Genomic DNA, 16,906 nt, shown 5'->3' with positions numbered 1-16,906 from the left:
GGGGGCGGCCGGGGGCGGGACGGGACTCCCCCTCCCCCCGCGCCATGGACGCGCCCTAGGCGGGGCCGTCCGCGGCGGAAGCTCAGCCAGATCGGGCCTTGCGGGCGCTGCGCTGCCGCCGCCATGATCATCCCGGTCCGCTGCTTTACCTGCGGCAAGATCGTCGGCAACAAGTGGGAAGCCTACCTGGGACTGCTGCAAGCCGAGTACACCGAGGGGTGAGGCGCCGCACCGGGCGGGGGTGGGGAGCCGGGGTCGAGGGGTCCTCGCCTGCGGGGGCGCGGGGCGACGTCTCGTTCGCGGGTCAGGGGTTGCGGGACTCAGGGGCGGCGGTGGGGGCCCGGGGTAGAGGGGCCGCGATCTGTGGGGCGTGGGCGCAGGGGCAGAGGACGAGGTCGGGGGCCGCGGTGTGCAGGTGGGCTCCTGCTGGGTGCGGGGGCGAGGGAACGGCGGGCCGGGTCTCGGGGCCCTGGCCAGGCGGCGGGCGCTCGTACCAGACTCCAGGTGACGCTGCAGGGGCTTCCCCCCGCCCCCCAGGCTCTCTCCCAACCCTCCTTTCTGACCTGCTCTCAGGAAAGCGTTGCCACCACCTCGCCCCGCCTTGCAGTTTAGGGAGAGGAGGGGAGTTGGGCGTCAAGCCGCCAGTATCTTGGCACTTGTAGGTGTCCTTTTGGAAAGTCATGGCACCTGTCCACCTCAGTTAAGTGCTCTGCTTCCTCCCTGGCCACCTGCTCCCTAACCTCTCTCCGCTGTTAGACCCACCCCCTGTCCCCCAAACCCTCTTGTCCTGTGGGACGTAGAACAAGCTTCCTGGCCACAGAGCCGTGAGTAGCGGGTTGTTCTGGGGGCTTTTTTCCTGTCCCTGCCCCTCAGCACTGCAGTCACCACCAGGTTTGTCTGAATCTCTGTTCCCTCGCACAGGTGGACTCTGGGCCCCTGTGTGGACAGTCCCTTGTGCTGATCACATTTGAACCCTGGGCCTGGGGTGTTTGGGGGTGAATCGGGCAGAGGCCAGGGCTGGGCTGAGTGCTCGTGCCAGGTCTTGATGAGTCTGTTAGAGTGACCAAGCGTGAGTGAACGGCTGGAAGCCTGCACAGGACACCCCCCCTCCCCCGCGAGATGCCCTGGGCAGGAACCAACCAACCTGGCCTCCTCGGTCCCAACTTGCCATCTCTGCACAACCGAGCGGTGCTGTGGGAATCTTCTGGAAGCCTTTAGGGGGACTGGGCTGGGTCCCAGGCACATTGACAACTCTGATTGGCTTGAGAAACAAGAGAGAGATGGCTTCCTGGAGAGACTTCCCTCCCTGACATGTGGTGCGGGCATGCCGCGCAGGGCCCTCTGTCCCCCCAGGACTGCCTGGATGAACAGGGTGTGGTCTGCTCCTCTCACCGCAGGGATGCCCTGGATGCGCTTGGCCTGAAGCGGTACTGTTGCCGCCGCATGCTGCTAGCACACGTGGACCTGATCGAGAAGCTGCTCAACTACGCGCCTCTGGAGAAGTGACGTGGGGCGCCCCCGCCCGCCGTGCTCACCCGGGCGGTCGGCGCCTTGCCCCACTGCATCCTGCCCGCCGCCTGAGGGTGTGTCTCTGCTCTGGAAGGACCTGTCCAGTAAAGGTCTTTGTAGAACCATGAGCACATCCTAACAGTTGGCCTGGCTTTGGGTGACTCCCTGCCTGCTGGTGTTTGTGTGTCCTGCCTCGTGCCTGAAGCTGCTTGGGGTGGACGTGGCTCTCGCTGCCCGGGGGAGGGAGAGCCATCCAAGTGGCAGCCATTCAGCAGGGGTGGGGGGTCTCCTTCTGGAGTGTGGGCTCTCACAGGTACAGACAGCCAAGAGCGCTTGGGTTTGGGGCTCCGGGACCCTGGCATGCCCACCCCCAGGTCCTGGGTGCTCTGTAGGCCAAGCACAGAGATCCTCACAACTTCTCCCAGGATATCAAGAACCAGATTTTCTGGGCCCTGAATAGAATGCCTGCTGTGGTCTCGGCGGCCCGTCCTGAGGGTCTTACTGCCAGAAGCTTCGAGGCTCCAAGCTCAGCAGGCCCCTTCCCTTGGCCAAGTCCCTGTGGAGGGGGAGAGGCAGTGCCCAGCCTCCACAGCCAGCCCTGAGGCCCTCACAGTGGGTTGAGGGCGGCCCTGAGGAGGCTCTGCTGGGTGTCAGGGTTCGCCAAGCTCCCAGTGCCCTGGGCATTAGCATTGAGTCCCTTGGGCCTGCCCGAAGAGCTGTCTGCCAGGGGCTTCTGTCCTCTTGCAGCTCAGGCTGAGGCTTCGAGCCAGCAGCTATCACCCTGGACGGGAGTCCGGCAAGCCCTGGTGCCCTCCAGCAGGCAGTAGGCAGGAGTGTGTGGTTAGGAGAGGGAGGCAACTTTCTTTGGCACCTTTTTCAGGGCAAACACTGCTGCCCGGACATGGGACACGGGGTCCTCTGAGGGCCAGTGAACAAACCTGCTGCGGGGGCAGGGGGAGGTAGGGTCTGACCAGGGTATGGGTCCCGCAGAGCTCGGGCCTCTCATGTCGGGTCCCAGAGGCTGCCCCCCGCCTTCCCTAATGGCTACATGGGCCAGAAGGGCGTTTGGAAACAAGCAGGTCCAGGCCATTTGAGGTCTCCATTGCCTCTGGGAGGCTCTGGCCCTGCCACCACTTTTCTGTCCCAGAATGGGCAAGGTTTCTCTGCTTCTCAGCCCGCCTCAGTGTCCCTGTGACTGGCCTCCTCTCCCTGGGGTCCTGTCCATCCTTGGCTCACACGTGGCTGCCCTGGAGCACCAGGATGTGCCGTCCTGGCCCCTTGTCCTGGCACTAGGTGGGTGGTTCTGTCCACCCTGCTGGCGGGGGAAGGCCCTGAGGACCAGGACCCTGTCTCACTGACACAGCTAAGCTCACGCGTCTGTTCCACAAACATTTATTGAACGCCTATTACGTGGCACAAGCAGTTTTGGCATTTGTGATACAGCAGTGAATAAAACCCACAAGCCCCCCGCTTCTGGGAAGGGGACAGGACAAGAGCAAGTGAACTGCGGCCTTTCAGTGGGGAGAGTGGTGGGGAAGTCCCAGCAGGGCCTCAGGGCAGCCGGGTGGGGGAGGGCAGCGGCACAGGACCCGCAGGACAGGGCTAGCTTGGCTTTCCCGGGAGTGGGCTGGGGGTCTTGGGCCCCGTGGCGGGCATATTCCCAGGCTCTGCCCCACCCAGCAGTGCCCCGCTCAGGCTTGCCCTGACCACCAGGAGGGGGTGTGTCCGGGGGTCTGGGAGCACCCGATGGTGGGCCAGCCCCTCTGGCTGAGCGCAGGGAACACCCCGAGACCCGCCCCCCCCAGGCAGAAGTACTGCTTCCCTGCTGTGGGCAGTGGAGGGGGGGGTGGAGTCTCAGGCCTGTGGTCTGCAGAGAAAGGCACTTGCAGCTCCCTCTGAGGGTAGGGGTCCCCAGAGGTCACGTGATGGCATGGGGGGTGCACAGGGGCTTGAGAACAGCCCCTCCCTGGCAGAGTGGGGAGGGAGCAGCGTCCTGGGACCCCAGCTCCCTGGCCCTCAGTAGTGTCAGCTCGTAGTCAGGTGGCGTGAGGCTGCGGCCCGCGTGGGCACCGTCCGGCACGCTCAGTAGCGCTCCAGCTTCAGGCTCCTGTACAAGCAGCACGTGAAGATCATGCCGAAGACCTGGGGCACAGGGCAGCGTGAGCGCAGCACAGCGCCAGCCCCATGGCGTCCCCTGCACCCACCAGGGCCTGTCCCGCCCCATCCCCGCACCTGCACGCAGCCGATGCCCACGCCCACGGCCCCGATGACCCTCAGGTGCTCCTGGATGAAGGTCTCCAGCTTGGTGATGCAGCCGCCCTGGCAGGGTAGGGGTAGGGGCGCTGAAGGCGGGCGAGTCCAACCCCCCCACCCCCGGGGCATCCTGGGCCCCTGGCTCCTCAGCCCCTCCCCAGGGAGCCCAGGCGCCTGCCGGCCTACCTCCACCTTGTAGATGTTGGAGGCGTGGTCCCGCTGCCCACAGCCCGGCACCAGGGTCTTGCAGCAGCTGTCGGGAACCACGCGGCCGCCGGCCTGGCCCGAGCGGATCCACTCGCTGTCCCGCCAGTCTTGGGAGTTGTTGCTGCCACAGCAGTGGAACTGCGGCAGGAACACGGCCCGGCTGAGCCCCCGTGGCAGGGACCCCCCCAGAGGTCCGGGGAGGCCCGTGGGGGTGTGCACACATCCCCACTGCGCCACCACCCACCTCCTGTTGCAGCTTGTCCACAGCACTGGTCACACCCTCGTGGCCTGGCTGGTGGTACCGCTTGCTCATGGTGTCCTTCAGGTTCTCCTTGAGCTCGGTGTTCAGCTGGGGGTGAGGTGGTGACAGCTCCAGCTGCACAGTCTCAGACCCCCCCCCCCCCCAGGTGGGACAGGTGGAGGCAGATGCAGATGGGGAAGAGGTTCAGGGAGGCCTCCAAGCAGCACTAGGGCCCGATGCTGGCTGGGGAGAGGGGGCTGGGCTGGGAGAGTCACCAGGTGGCCATGGACAGGGTTGGGGACAGGGAGGGAGCTCCAGATCCCATGGACACTTTCATCCCTGCTGTCAGTCCCCACAGTGACCCAGCCCCACCCCCAGGGCCTGATGGCCCAGTGGTCAGCTCTGGAGCATGGGGGGATTGTGTCTGTGTGTGTGTGTGTGTATCCCTGTCTTCTTACACGGCACATCTGTGTGTATGTGTCCCTGCATGCGTGGACCTGTGTATCCCCACATGCACGCGTCCATCTTACTGCGTGTGTCCCTCCGTGTTCCTGTCCGTCCAGGCCCCTCACCTGCTGGTAGTAGATGTAAGCCAGGATGCCAGCAATGATCTCCAGCAGAAAGATGATGAGGAGCAGGATGAAGTACTGGGGGTGGGCAGGGACCCAGTTAGGTGGGGCTGGACACAGACCTCCCTGTCCCGTGAGGACTCCTAGTGTCCAGGCACAACAGAGCAGAGCCCCCAGCCTCAGACTCCAAGTGGCCACAGAGGGCTCCAGGCAGCAGGTGGGTGCTGGCAGTCCCCGACGCTTTCCCTCGGAACTGCTGTCTTCCCTCAGTGCGCCCAGCTGGGATGTGGGGGCTCGGGGCTGGACAAGTGGCCCGGGACCCCCCCCACCACAGTGAGTACAGCAGAGGCTGCAGTGTCACCCTTGAGCCCCGACAGTCCCTTCTTTCTCATCAGGGCCCCCCCAGCAGCCTGGTGGGGAGCCCCCCTCAGCTACACCCCCACCCCCACCCACCACCCCAGTGCCGGCCACGCCCCGCTAACCAAGCGCAGCAGGTTCCGCCTTTCCTTGAAGGTGGCACAGCAGCCCAGAACACCGGTCACCATGACGACAACTCCGGCCACCACCAGGATGTAGGCTGTGGCCAGGTAGGTGCCTGAGGCCAGCAAGCTGATGTAGTCACTCTTGAGGGCCAGCGTCCAGACACCCACTGCCATAACGGCCAGGCCAGCCAGCTGTGGGCAGGGAACCCTGGTCACCACCTCTGGCCCCAGGGCTGAGAGATGGGGCTGAGCTCCCAGGCCAAGGCTCCTTCAGGGACCAGGGAAGGGAGGGAGAAGGCGCCGGTGGAGGCAGGGGGAGGGGCGCCCACTCCTCACCCAGAAGCAGCAGTTGAAGGTGAAGAGCAGGTACTTCAGGCAGACGGTTCCGCATGTCGCCTTCTCGTTGAACTCCCCCATCCTGGGGCTGAGAAGCGAGGGGACATCAGAGAGCCCACACCACCAGGACCTGACTGGGAGGTCAGCCAGACACCAGTGGGGACAGCAAGAGGGGACACACATGCCCAGGCCGGCCCGTGGCTGAAGCCCAGCCAACTATCTGCCCCAAATGAAGGGCCCAGGAAGGTGTCCATAAGAACCAGGACGCTTCCTGGGAGAGCAATTCAGGAGCCTCATTCCCCTCTCCCCCTGCCAGCCCCCCAAACCCACCCCACGCAGCCATGGTGGATGTTTACTGCCCACAGCCAAGCGGAAGGCCAGGCCCTGGAGGACTGAAGGGCCTGGCTTCCTTGACCAGAGCCCAGGACACACGGGAGACATGGAGGACCCCAACCATTACCGGCTGACTCACCCCTGCTGGCAGCCAGGGTAGGAAGCCCCAGCAGGCACCTCAGGGTGAGCTCATGCAGGCCCCCCTCCCCCCCCCACACACACACAACATTCCCGGGGCTCCACGTCACAGGCTGGCAGGGCCGCAGGCTGGCAGGAGCCTACCCGAGGCTGGAGGGGAGGAGGCCACTCAGACTGATCTGCCCCTTACTAGTGACGTGGCCTCAGGGAAGACCCTCAGGTTTTTGTTAAAGGGAAGGCCTGCCTTCCTCTTCACCAAGGTGAGAAGAATAGAGCAGAAACACATTCCCCAGACCTGGGGGGTACTTCCTCAGTTGCTCCTCATTAATGGAAAGGGGACAGCCCCCCCCCAACCGCAGCAAGACAAGAAGCTACAGGCTGTACTCCTCCCCAGTGGCACCCGGGGACACCCTGCCTGCTCTGCTGTGGGGTGTCTGCACTGGGGAGGGTGGGAGAGGGCCCTGGGGCACAAAGGGCAGCTGGACGCCCCAGGCCACGTTTCCAGACAGGCCCAGCACCACCCAGAGCTGAACTTTCACCCGCCTCACCCAGCACTCACCTGGCTGCTGGGGGCTACCGGTTCCTCTGTCAGACAGGTGTCCGGAAGTTCCCTAGGAGGCTCCGCTAGAAGGGCAGGGACAGGTTACAGGTCTGGCCCACGCTGGATAGGCAGGATCCTGTCACCCTTCCTTGTGGCCGCTCCTGGCAGCGGATCTGGAGCTGGGCTTCCAGAGTAGGCAGCGTCAACTCCCAGCGGCAGGGAGGGGAGAGGCCAGGCCCGGTATTTTGGTCTGGGCTTGGGTGGGCAGGGCAGAAAACATTTCTGGACAGTGTGATCCTGGGAGGGGAGGGATCACTCACTCCTCCAGGCACCCCACCCTGGGCCTTCCTGCCAGACCCGCCCCTGTCCCTTACCCCACCACGCAGCAGTACCTGCAGCCCGGGCAGAAAAAAGACGCAGCCCCGTACCACGGAGCTGGGGGTATGGAAGCCCCACGCGCCCGCAGGCTGGCCCTGGGCCCGTGGAGAGGTCCCAGCCCCCGCGGCCCGCGCGCGGACTACCGGCGGGGGAGGGGCCCCTCTTTCCGAGAGCGCCTGGCGGATGTGAGCCCCCTGGGAAAGCGCCGGCCAGAAATAGTTCCTCCGGCCTGGGACAGAGCTGCCCCACCCCAGCCCCTGCAACTCAGCGGGGCCGTCGGCGGCCGGGGCAAGACCAGGAGCCCCGCACTCCGCTCCAGCCAGGCCCGGGGAGGCAGCCGCGCGTCACCGCGGTGAAGCCGCCGCCCCTGGCCGGGCGAGCCGACGGCGCGCCCACTTGCACCCAGGCGGAGGGAAGGGCACCAATGTCCAGAGACAATGACGAAGGTGCTCAGATGGGGCCGAAGGGGCCGCCAGGCCTGCGCGAAGACCCAGGAGGCGCCTAGCCCCCGCCCCGGGTGCCCCTCCGCCCACCCGGCTCCCCGGCGTCCGGCTCCCTCCGGAAAGGGCCGGCGCGCGCGCTGCTGCCGGGTCGGCGGACCGGGCCTCCCGGCCCTCCCGGCCCTCCCTCCTGGCGCCTGCAGCCGGGCCTCGCGGTCCGGGCCGCGCAGGGCCCCGGCACACCCGGCCCCTCCCGGCCCGCCTGGCCAGGCGGCGGACTCACCGGCCACGCGTCCGAGTCCCGCCGGGCGGCGACGGGGGCGGGGGCAGGGTTGCGGGGGGGCGGGGGAGGGGGCGGTTCGGAGCGCTGAGACTGCACCGCAGGCTCGGGGCCTGCGAGTGCGACGCGCTCCGCCCACGATCCGCAGGCCCCGCCCACGGCGGCGGGCGCGGGGCAGGTCCGAACAGTGCGCCGCACGCAGCGGCGGCGCGGCGGGCACCTCAGCCGGCGCTGGGCTGAGGGTCCGCCCGGGACTGCGGAGGCGGGCGTGCTGCAGCCCGCGGGCGCCCGTAGCCCAGCCAAGGACTTACACCCTCGGGAGACGGAGGAGCTGGGCTGGGGGCGGTGGAGGTGGCGACGGCGGCCAGCCCGGCCAGGGCTCTGGACTGTGTCCAAGACCCGGGCCTTCTCCAGGCCCAGCCCCGGTTCTGGTTCTCTCCTCGAAACCCAGGGACCACCCGGAGGCTGCAGGGTCGGCAGAACAGATGCTGGCCTTGCGGGAGGATCTGGAGGTGTGATCAGATGCAAGAGTGGGGTCTCTTTGGGTGCAGTATGGAGGACAGCCTGGAGCGGAGGCCTGGGGTCCCTGCCAGAGACAGTTCAGTCTGGAAGGCATCGGTCCTGGGAGGGGTGGAAAGGAGTGAGGGAAACAGGGCAGAGCCTGCCGACCTGGGAGACTGGGAAACCGACAGTGGGAGTAAGGAGGGGGAGGGGACTCCCAACCCACCAGGCTCATTCCCAGACCCAGGCAGGGTTGGTCAGAATCTGCAGTCATTTGGAATAGTTCTCCATGGACAGTGGGCAGCACTCGTCCCCAGCTCCTTGCCCAGGGTTCCTGATTCTGGCCAGCAGCTCCCAGCTTCCCAGGGAGGGTGGAGGGAGGGGCGTGAGCAGTGGCTGCAGACCCACCCTTTTGGAGGTCCCACTCAGGACGGGCTGGTTTGGGGAGTGGGTGGTCAACTGAGGCCAGGAGCAGGCTCCCTAGTGAGACAATGGGCCTCAGTTCCCTTGTTCCCACAGCGGGGCCCCTTGGGGCTTCAGCTCTAATGGACAGCGAGGTCTGGAAGGCGTGACCAGAGACCTGCGGGGACATCTGCAGCCCCAGCACCACAGGGCCCTGCATCTGTGCTACACACTTGCCTTGAGTGTACCATGGACACCCCACGTGTGTAGTGTGGCTCCCGCCCACATAGGCCAAGGAGGTCACAGTGCAGTCGTGGACTTTATTAGGAGGAGGGCGTTTTTCTGCTGGTCAGAGATGGGTTTGATAGGATGGGGACAGCATGAGGACCAGCAGGGAGGCACAGGAGACTCTGACCAGTCCTAGGTGAGTTCCTTCATGTCTGCATGCAGGCAGGTCAGACAGTCCACTAAATAGAGCCCACATCCTGGATGGGCAGCCCCTAGCCACGACACACCACCTTCAAGGGGCAGCTTCTCCGAGTAACGCCCAGGGAGTCTCTCGGGGATGGTCAGTGGGCACTGGGAAGGTGGCCAGAGCCACGTCTCGGAGGGCGAGCCCAGCTGCAGCAGCAGCAACAGGTGGGCCCCGGCAAGCGCGCCACGGCCAGAGCTTTCCTTCGACCACTGCCCAGCCGCTTGGCCTCACAGGCGTCCCTCTGGTCCCGTAGCCGCGTGTTCAGCTCCCTAGGAAAGGGGAGTCCACGGGCCCTAAGAGGTCTCAAGAGGCAGCATTCCTGGGTGGGGAATACGGGCTCTGCTCTCCCTCAGACCAGAAGAGAGGTGTCTGGCTGGGGCTGCCGCATGAGGGATGGAGGAGAGACACAAGGAAGGACTTCCTCCAAGTGGGATGAGGCAGTGGTCAGGAATGTCGGGAGCTAGGAGCTCCCGAGCTGTGCCAAGCCCCTTCCCTCGTGGGGCCTGAGCCAGACCGCACCTGAGGAGCTCCAGTTGTCGCAGGAGGCTGAGCTTCTCTTTTTGCATGTTCCTCGAGACTGTGGCCACCTCTCTGCAGGAGGGAGGAGGTGACCGGGATGCAGGGAGGCTCGTTGGGGCGTCCCACGACCCTAGCCTACGCAGACCCTGAGGGCGGGGCTGGGACGTGGGATGGGGATGGAAGTGGCCCAGACCTGAGCCCCAAAAGCGATCCGGTCCCGCCTCGCCCGCCAGCCCGACCCCCTCCCCGGGCCCGCCCCTGAAGATTTGCCTCCTCCCTGCTCCCCCAGGCACCGTAGGGTTTGCTCCTGGCGGCCCTGCACATCGCCCTTCAGTCTCCGGAGCTGCTCCTGCGCCCCCTCCAGCTGAGTTCTCAGCGCCTCGTTGGCTAGCCACAGCTGGGCGCTCTGCGCCTGCGCCTCCCGCTGCTCGCTGGCCCGGGTCTGCAGCTGCTGTTCCAACTGGGGAGTGAGGGGGCGATCAAAGCTGGGAAGGACCCCTCCACCTCTTCTTCGGGGTGCTGCGTTCACCCCTGACTCCCAGCGATTCCAGGGCCGGGGGCACTGAGGTCCAGGGGACCTCAAGCACACCGGGGAGTGTGTGGGTGACAGTGGGGACAGGGCCCTGGGCTCGGCGGGTCCCACCCCTCCCCGGCAGGGGCGGGCGGCCACTCACCTCCCGCTGTCGCAGGCCCGCGCGCTCCAGTTCCTGCTCGCGGCTCTGCAGCTCCAGCTCCAGGAGGCCTCTGCCCTCCTCCCGGGGGAGGTCCTGGGATTCGCGGAGAGCTCCTGAGCCTCAGCGGGCGGTGGAGGGGCAGGGGCCGGGGCGGGGGGTGCGGGTGGAAAGGAGTCAGGGAGACACGTGCGTCTGGGATCGGGCTGCGCTGGGTGGGACTGGGGCGTCGGGCCCACCTGACTCCGCAGACGCTGGCGCTGCTCGCGAAGCCGCTGCTCCATCTCCTCGTACAGACAACGCACCTCCCTCTCGTGCTCGCTCTCCCGCCTTTGGGGGGCAGGGGGTGAGGCAGCTGCTTTGAGCCGGCCGGCACTACAGACCCCAGCCCTGCCTCTACTGCTTCCCGAAGTCCAGCCACCTGGGCCCCAGGCCCCGCCCTGGTCCCAGCCCTCACCGCCGCAGCGCCTGCTCCAGGCTGTCCCGCTCTCGGGCCGCCTCCTCCAGGCAGGCCGACGCGCGCATCAGAACGTCCTCGAAGGAGCCCAGCAGCTCGGGTCGCTCACGCTGCAGCCGGGTCCAGAGCGTCCGCACCGCTGGCTGCCTGCAGGGGGAGGGCAGGGGCTGGGGCTGAAACTGAAACGGGCGCTCCCCGACCCCATCCCGAAGGGTGAGCCCTCTGGAGACTTGCAGCCCCGGATAGCCCAGCTGCGTTTGCTGCATGCGGGGTACCCCTCTTGTGGGTGCTTCTGCCCCTGCCTGAGGTCGGTGTGTACGGGTCTTGTGGGGCAGCGAGGTGTATACACACAGGGCTGTGCCCAGCGCCTGCCCTTCTTCCCACAGCCTTGTCGGCTGCCCCCTGAAATGCAAATTCTGCGGGAAATCACGCTCAGCCCCTCCCAGGTGTCACAGCTGACAGAGACCGACTGGGCCAGTCCCAGCGTAGGGACCCTGAACTGGGACAGACACGCAGGCGACAAGGACAGGCAGCGTGCAAAGGGGAGATAGTAGAGGAGGGAACTGGGAGCCGCCTCAGCACCAACTCACTCGCCGAGGGCTGGGGCCACCCCCAGCTGCTCCAGCACTTCGCAGAATCTCTCCTCCTCCTCTTCCTCCAGGGAGTCCTCAGTGCCATGCACATCTGACCAGCCCGACTCAAAGGTTTCCTCTGGAGCCTGGGAGGGCAGTGCACCCTGGGCTGACTCCACCCCCACAAACTTCCCTGTGGGCATGGGAAGGTGAGATTACCAAGGCTGTGGGTTAGCACCCCGCTCGGCCACCACTCGCCCCCCCCGCTGCCCCACACACACATCCTGTCCTTATTCTGAGCCCAGTTTCCTGTTTTTCTTCCTTATTCTGGCCTGATTCTTGGTTTAGGAATGGGAGATAACACCCACCCGGGCCAGAGTGGAGCAAGCCTGGCTCCCACCCCACCGGGGTTTGGCACGGAAGGGAGGGGGTCATGGAGCAGGAGGGTCAGCTGCACACCTCTGGTGACATCTGGTGCCTGTGTGTATTGATACCCGTCCGAGCTCCACAGGGAGGCCATGGCGAGGCACAGGCCGCCCTGTGTGTTGGGTGTGGGCCCCACATGTGCCGGTGGAGGGTCTCTGCGCAGCGGGGTGGGGGGAGGGGGGCCTCGGGGACTCAGCTCACCCAGGCCGAGGCAGAACTCCCAGGCGGTGAGGAAGCCTGTGTGGGCCTGATCCAGGCTTTCGAACACAGCCTCTAGCTGTTCAGGCGTGAGGGGCAGGTCGCTCTGCAGACCCTAGCCAGGCAAGGATGGCAGGGCTGAGCTGCCAAGGTCGGCCCCTGGCTGGGGCAGCCTCCTGGGACTGGGGATTCACCTGCAGGTCATGCCGAGTGATGAAGCCCTTGGCGTCCTTGTCACAGAGCAGAAACAATTCCTGGGCCTGCTCTAGCATCTCTGCCCTTGGCCTCCCGGCGCTCCCCTCCTCCACTTCCTTCTCCTCCTGGGCCTCCCCAGCACCGGGCTTCCCAGGCCTGGCCATGGGAGCGGGGGTCTCTGCCATGACGCGCTGTGAAGTCAGGGAACAGTCAGGGCCGAAGCAAAGCTCAAGAGAGATGAGAGGGGGAGAGAAGGGAAGGTGGAGTGGCCATGGGTGGGGACTAAGCTTGTAGGGAGCCGTGAGTGCACAGAGGGGCCATCTTGCACCAGGTGGGAAGCCGGGAGAAGGCATGGCAGAGGTCCAGAGAGGAGTGTAGCTGGGGGCAGGACAGTCACTTGGGGGTAGTGCTGCAGGCAAGGGGTGTCATGGGTGCGAGTGAAGCAGGCTCCAGGCCTGTGGGCTGTGGGGGCTGCCCAGGGAGCTAGAGGCTGTGGCTTAGAGGGCAGCCAGTGCAGGAGGAGAGGAGCTGGGGGAGGGCAACCTGGGGGCGGGGGGGGGGGGAGGCAGCTACAGAAGACCTCTGATGGAAAATAAGGAGGTGGGGGCTCCTGGCAGCTGAGGGGAGAAAGCTTGGGTGAGGGACTGGCCAGCGGAGGGGAGGAGCTGAACAGGTCCTAAAGCTGGACACCTGGAGACCTGGCTGACCGGGCGGGCCAGCGGGAGCGTTCAGCCAATCCTGGCTAAGTCTTTAGCCCCTGAGTCTGGGCCTCAGAAGTCCTGGCCTCCAGCCGGCTGGCCGACAACTTAAGCTCCTCCCCTTCTGCCGCAGCCCCTCCCACCGGGCCCCTGGCCCCAAGGGTTGCAGATGCAGGGTTTCAGCCTGGGACGCCGATGCCTTCCATGGCCCTTGTCAAGAACACGCCAGGTTCTAGGCTTGATGGTCCTTCCCCCAAGCAATAGGCACTTGTGGTCCGCCAGACTCGCCCCCTCCAGTTCGCGGAAACTTCGCGGGGACTCGCTCCCCGCGGGGCGCCCCGCCCCTAATCAGAGCCACCTGTCGTTCCCACAACGCCCTGGTCCCGGATTTCCCAAAGCTAACCCCCAGTGTGGCGACATTTCCCCCAACCTGGGGGATTCTGGGATCCTCTCCTCTCAGTCCAGGACCTTGATTTTCTCTCCCGCCCATATTATATTCCTGGGGCGGCGGGGTGTCGGGGCGCAATCTCCAAAGAGTGCAGGTCTGAGGAAAGGCGGGAGGAGGGGACTGGGGGGCTCAGGACGTCTCCCCCCTCGCGCCGTCGCCTCGCCCCGGCGGGTGCCCCCACCCCACCCCCCGCGGCTCGTGGGCTCCCGGGACTGGAGGTCCATCCCAGCCGGAAGCTGTGCGGTGCCGGGCCGGGGAAGCGGGGAAGAAGGGCCGGCCGGGCCCGCGAGCCGTTGCGCCCACCGCCGCTCCGCTCCCCAGAGCCCCGGCGTCCCCGCCCGCCAGACGCGAGGGTCGGCGCGCCCCGCGGCCACCGGGGAGGGGGCGCGGCGGCGGGACCCCCGAGGCGCTTACCTGCGAGCCGCCCACCGCACCTGCTGCGCGGCCCGCAGCTCGTCTGGAAAGGCGGCGGCGCGCGGGGGTCGCGGGCCCGGAGCGGCTCCCGCTGCCGTGCAGGAACTGAGACCCCGGCGTGGGCCGGGCCCGGGCGGAGCCGCCGCCGCTACCGTCCCAGTGTCTCCGCCTCTCGGCGCTGCCCGGGAGGCCCGGCTCTCGCCGCACACCTCGCCCGGCCCCCGCTGTCCCGACTGCGCGGAGTTCACGACCGGGCGGAGATGCCCCCGCTGGCCTGGGGACCCTTCCCGAGCAGGGCTTAGGCGAGGAGGGTGGGGCTGTCCTGAAGATCCAGATTTAAGGCGCCAAGAAGTGTGTGCAGGACCAAGCCAGGCAGGAGACAGACCAAATATCTTCAATGGTTATCTCTCGGAGTGGGGGGCACTTAACTTTCTTGCCTATGCTTTCCCAGTTTTCGTCTTTCCCGTGGTTAAACAATTAGCTCCTAATATATTACAAAATGGTATTTAAATTAGCGGCATGATAGCTGTGCAAGTGTGGGAGCGAGTGAGTTGGGGTGGGGGCGGAAGGAGGCCCTCTCCTCCACAGCCTAGCCCCAAGCTCTCCTTTTGAGGCACAGCCCTGACTTGGGTTCCCTTTGCAGGAGCACTGGGAGAAGGTGCTGGGTGGGGCTGGCATGGGACCTTCCTGCTGGGGAGAGAAAGCCCATTCTCTTGCCAAAGGTCCCCCTCCCTAGCCCCAGCCCAGCCCCTGTACCCACCTGGAGGGTGGTTGGGGGTCTGGAAGCCTCTGCTTCTCCAGGGGCCTGGGACCCTGCTGAACTAGAACAGGTTGGGCCTACAGGACAGGACCTTGAGAGCCAGAGGGGGACGGCTCCTGGCACAGACACGTGGGGACCTGCTGAGCCGGCTCTCCCAGTCCTGCAGTCCCATCGTTATTGTTGGCTGGGGGCTGCCACCACCTCCATAGCTGCCTGATACCTGGGTCAGGACTAAGAGCTCTGGACAGCCAGCCAGCCACCCAGCTCTGCTCCAGCGCCCCTCACGCATGGGCCCTTTTGGTCACCAAGAAGGGCTGCATCCCCTCAGACCGTCCAGATCAGAGGACGTTTTCAGGAAACTATGTCTCCCACGGAACAAGGTCCAGCCTCGTCGGGGTCAGACCTCACCCAGCCTGACATTCCATACTCCTCCTATATATTGGCAGGAGACTGGGTACCCCAGGAGACTGGTGGGGAAGGGGGCAGGGGATCGAGAAGGTGTGTATGCTGGCCAGTGAGGTTTGCCAAGGGGGGAGGCCCAGCGCCTTGCGCCAAATGCCCAAAGTAGAACAGGTCCCGTGTCTCCCAGGTCCTCGGTGCTCAGCTGCGGAACCCCACCCTCCATAGCCATCCAACCCTGAGATCAGCCTCACACCACCTGCGTCACCACTGAGTGGAAATGAAGACGCCACCTTTTGTAAACATTTCTTAGTTTTTATTTAGCAGGGATCTTGGTCCCAATATTTCCGCTGGCCCTTGGAAAGCTGTGCCCAAGGGCCAGCCAGCAGACCTCAGGACAAAGTGGGGCAAACGTATGGGCCCCAGCCAGAGAAGTGCGCTAGAACCCAGGAGGCCCACGAGGGCCTTTAGGGGAAGGCCGCAGGCCTGGCTGGCAGGACCGAAGGCCGGGCTCAAGGAGCACAGGGCCCCTGAAAGCCTGACCCGAAGTAGAGACATTGGCCAGGAAGTCACACACGAGTGAAGGAGGCAGGGGCTGAGCCCGGGCATTTATTACATCTGCTTTGGCGAAAATAAATAATTCTTCACATACGTTCTTCAGCAAAACATGACAAATGAGGAGGGAGGAGCAGGTGCAAAGTTCTCAGGGGTAATACTGCCCTGACTTGGGGGCCCCAGGAGGTGCAGCCCTGCCCTCCTCCCCAGTTCTGGGGTGGGGCCTGAGGGGGAGACTGAGGCACAGGGGCAGCACGTGAGTGGTTGGTGGAGGGGGTTGACAGCAAGTCCCCTTCTAGCAGCTGTGAGGGGCCCCCTCTCCTTACTGCTGCAGGAGTAATGGAGAGAGGCCCGGGAGCGGGGTGGGGGGGCCTCAGCCCGCCCCAGGGCCCCACCTCACAGGGCAGGGAAGCTGGGGGGCCCAGCCCTCAGCACTGGGGCCCCAGGGGGCTGGGGAAGGGTGGAGCAAGGGCGCTCAGCAAGGGGGCACGGTGGGTGGGAGCTGTGGGGGCGTGGGGGCAGGGCTGGCGGGAGCGCGCATGCGCAGGGCATCCGGCGGGAAGGCCACGTTGGTGCAGAGAAGGCCCAGGAGCAGCTGGCGCTGGCGTTCCTCCCACTTGGCCAGCGCGTCCCCTAGCGACAGGCTGTTGCGCATCCAGCTGGGCAGTGCCTCGCTGTAGGCCGTACAGGACAGCGACACAGAGGGCAGCGACTGCGTGCGGCGTAGCTCCATCTGCTCTGACAGCCTGCAGGGGGAGGGATGGAGGGCCGGAGGGCTTCCGTGGACGCCACTGAGGCTTCGGGCCCTGGGCAGACACAACAGGGAGGGGGGCTCACCTGGAGGGCAGGTGGCTGCCCAGCTTCCTCTTGGCTCGCATCACCAGGTACTGGCAGATGCTACCCGTCTGCTCCTTCATCCACCGGATGTCCTCAGGGACGTCAGGCAGCCACTCCAGCAAGCTGGGGGGACGGGAGGCATGGCCTCAGGGTCTACGGCTCGGCCCTCACACCCATGCCCGCTCTACCCCTGCCTGCGCCCCAGCTTCTGGAAGCCTCGACACGGCATCTCTGCAGCCTCCCCCAACCAGTGGCCTTTTCCCCCTAGGGCGTCCATCACTCATGGATGACCCCAAAGTTCGGTCCGCCGTGCTCCCTGCCCCAAACCCCCTACTCCCCTCACCGAATGGTGAAGGACACCGCACTCTCCAGTGGCAGAGTGTAGGGCACCATCATGGCTGTGGCCAGACGCACAGGCAACATGTTGGAGAAGGTGGTCAGCAGGTCCTTGGGCTCTATGCAGGCCTCCAGCAGGGCTGGGGGTGGGACGCAGGAGGGAAGCTGACCGCCAGCTGGGGAGGCCAGGATCTCTCTGCTCCTCGGCTTCCCCCCCCAGCCAGGAGCCCCCACCCCCCCACCCCGCCTCCACACACCCTCATTTCCACACACCCTCATTCGCCCCTCACCCCACCTCCACCCTCATTCCCCCTCCTGCCAGGAGCCCCTATCCCC

The 16,906-nt window shown here is 65.8% G+C and overlaps 4 protein-coding genes across 20 annotated transcripts in view; 1 reads left to right on the top strand and 3 right to left on the bottom strand.

Moving 5' to 3' along the window:
• Positions 1-61: 61 nt before the first annotated feature.
• POLR2L (RNA polymerase II, I and III subunit L) lies at positions 62-1,637 on the top strand. Its single transcript, XM_006741773.3, has 2 exons — positions 62-218; positions 1,398-1,637. Exons 1-2 carry the CDS (start codon positions 124-126, stop codon positions 1,504-1,506), a joined length of 204 nt encoding a protein of 67 aa, XP_006741836.1. The 5' UTR covers positions 62-123; the 3' UTR covers positions 1,507-1,637.
• Positions 1,638-2,885: 1,248 nt separating this feature from the next.
• CD151 (CD151 molecule (Raph blood group)) lies at positions 2,886-7,797 on the bottom strand. 10 transcript variants are annotated; one of them, XM_081797547.1, is made up of 9 exons: positions 7,711-7,797; positions 6,628-6,692; positions 5,598-5,685; positions 5,262-5,453; positions 4,783-4,857; positions 4,214-4,318; positions 3,949-4,107; positions 3,742-3,828; positions 2,886-3,616 (listed from the first exon to the last, which is right to left on the bottom strand). In XM_081797547.1, the coding sequence occupies exons 3-9, from the start codon at positions 5,676-5,678 to the stop codon at positions 3,428-3,430; spliced, it is 888 nt and encodes a 295-aa protein (XP_081653673.1). In that variant the 5' UTR covers positions 5,679-5,685; positions 6,628-6,692; positions 7,711-7,797; the 3' UTR covers positions 2,886-3,427. The 10 variants fall into 10 exon arrangements, with proteins under 10 accessions (XP_081653673.1, XP_081653674.1, XP_081653669.1 ...); XM_081797548.1 differs by having other exon boundaries at positions 5,598-5,731; positions 7,711-7,725; XM_081797543.1 differs by lacking the exon at positions 7,711-7,797 and adding an exon at positions 7,002-7,695 and having other exon boundaries at positions 6,628-6,906.
• Positions 7,798-8,916: 1,119 nt separating this feature from the next.
• Positions 8,917-13,927, bottom strand: CRACR2B (calcium release activated channel regulator 2B). 8 transcript variants are annotated; one of them, XM_081797522.1, is made up of 10 exons: positions 13,684-13,927; positions 13,252-13,365; positions 12,123-12,314; positions 11,932-12,043; positions 11,323-11,497; positions 10,733-10,879; positions 10,515-10,605; positions 10,279-10,371; positions 9,898-10,064; positions 9,209-9,676 (listed from the first exon to the last, which is right to left on the bottom strand). In XM_081797522.1, exons 2-10 carry the CDS (start codon positions 13,309-13,311, stop codon positions 9,379-9,381), a joined length of 1,335 nt encoding a protein of 444 aa, XP_081653648.1. In that variant the 5' UTR covers positions 13,312-13,365; positions 13,684-13,927; the 3' UTR covers positions 9,209-9,378. The 8 variants fall into 8 exon arrangements, 7 of the variants coding, with proteins under 7 accessions (XP_006741856.2, XP_081653648.1, XP_081653652.1 ...); XM_081797526.1 differs by having other exon boundaries at positions 13,225-13,365; positions 13,684-13,918; XM_006741793.3 differs by lacking the exons at positions 13,252-13,365; positions 13,684-13,927 and having other exon boundaries at positions 8,917-9,354; positions 9,605-9,676; positions 12,123-13,031.
• Positions 13,928-15,422: 1,495 nt separating this feature from the next.
• Positions 15,423-16,906, bottom strand: part of PNPLA2 (patatin like domain 2, triacylglycerol lipase) — a 5,697-nt gene continuing 4,213 nt past the window's right edge. The window contains exons 7-9 of the mRNA XM_006741351.3: positions 16,578-16,710; positions 16,235-16,357; positions 15,423-16,143 (exon numbers count right to left, since the gene is read on the bottom strand). Of these exons, the coding sequence (XP_006741414.2) occupies positions 15,873-16,143; positions 16,235-16,357; positions 16,578-16,710 (527 nt within the window). The 3' untranslated portion in view covers positions 15,423-15,872. The remainder of the gene's footprint in view (positions 16,144-16,234; positions 16,358-16,577; positions 16,711-16,906) is intronic.

This window comes from Leptonychotes weddellii, chromosome 11 (genome assembly GCF_054177405.1).
Source record: "Leptonychotes weddellii isolate Sample4059 chromosome 11, ASM5417740v2, whole genome shotgun sequence".
Classification (NCBI taxonomy): domain Eukaryota; kingdom Metazoa; phylum Chordata; class Mammalia; order Carnivora; family Phocidae; genus Leptonychotes; species Leptonychotes weddellii.
Note: the sequence above shows the minus strand (reverse complement) of the source record. Positions and strands in the feature narration are given on the sequence as shown.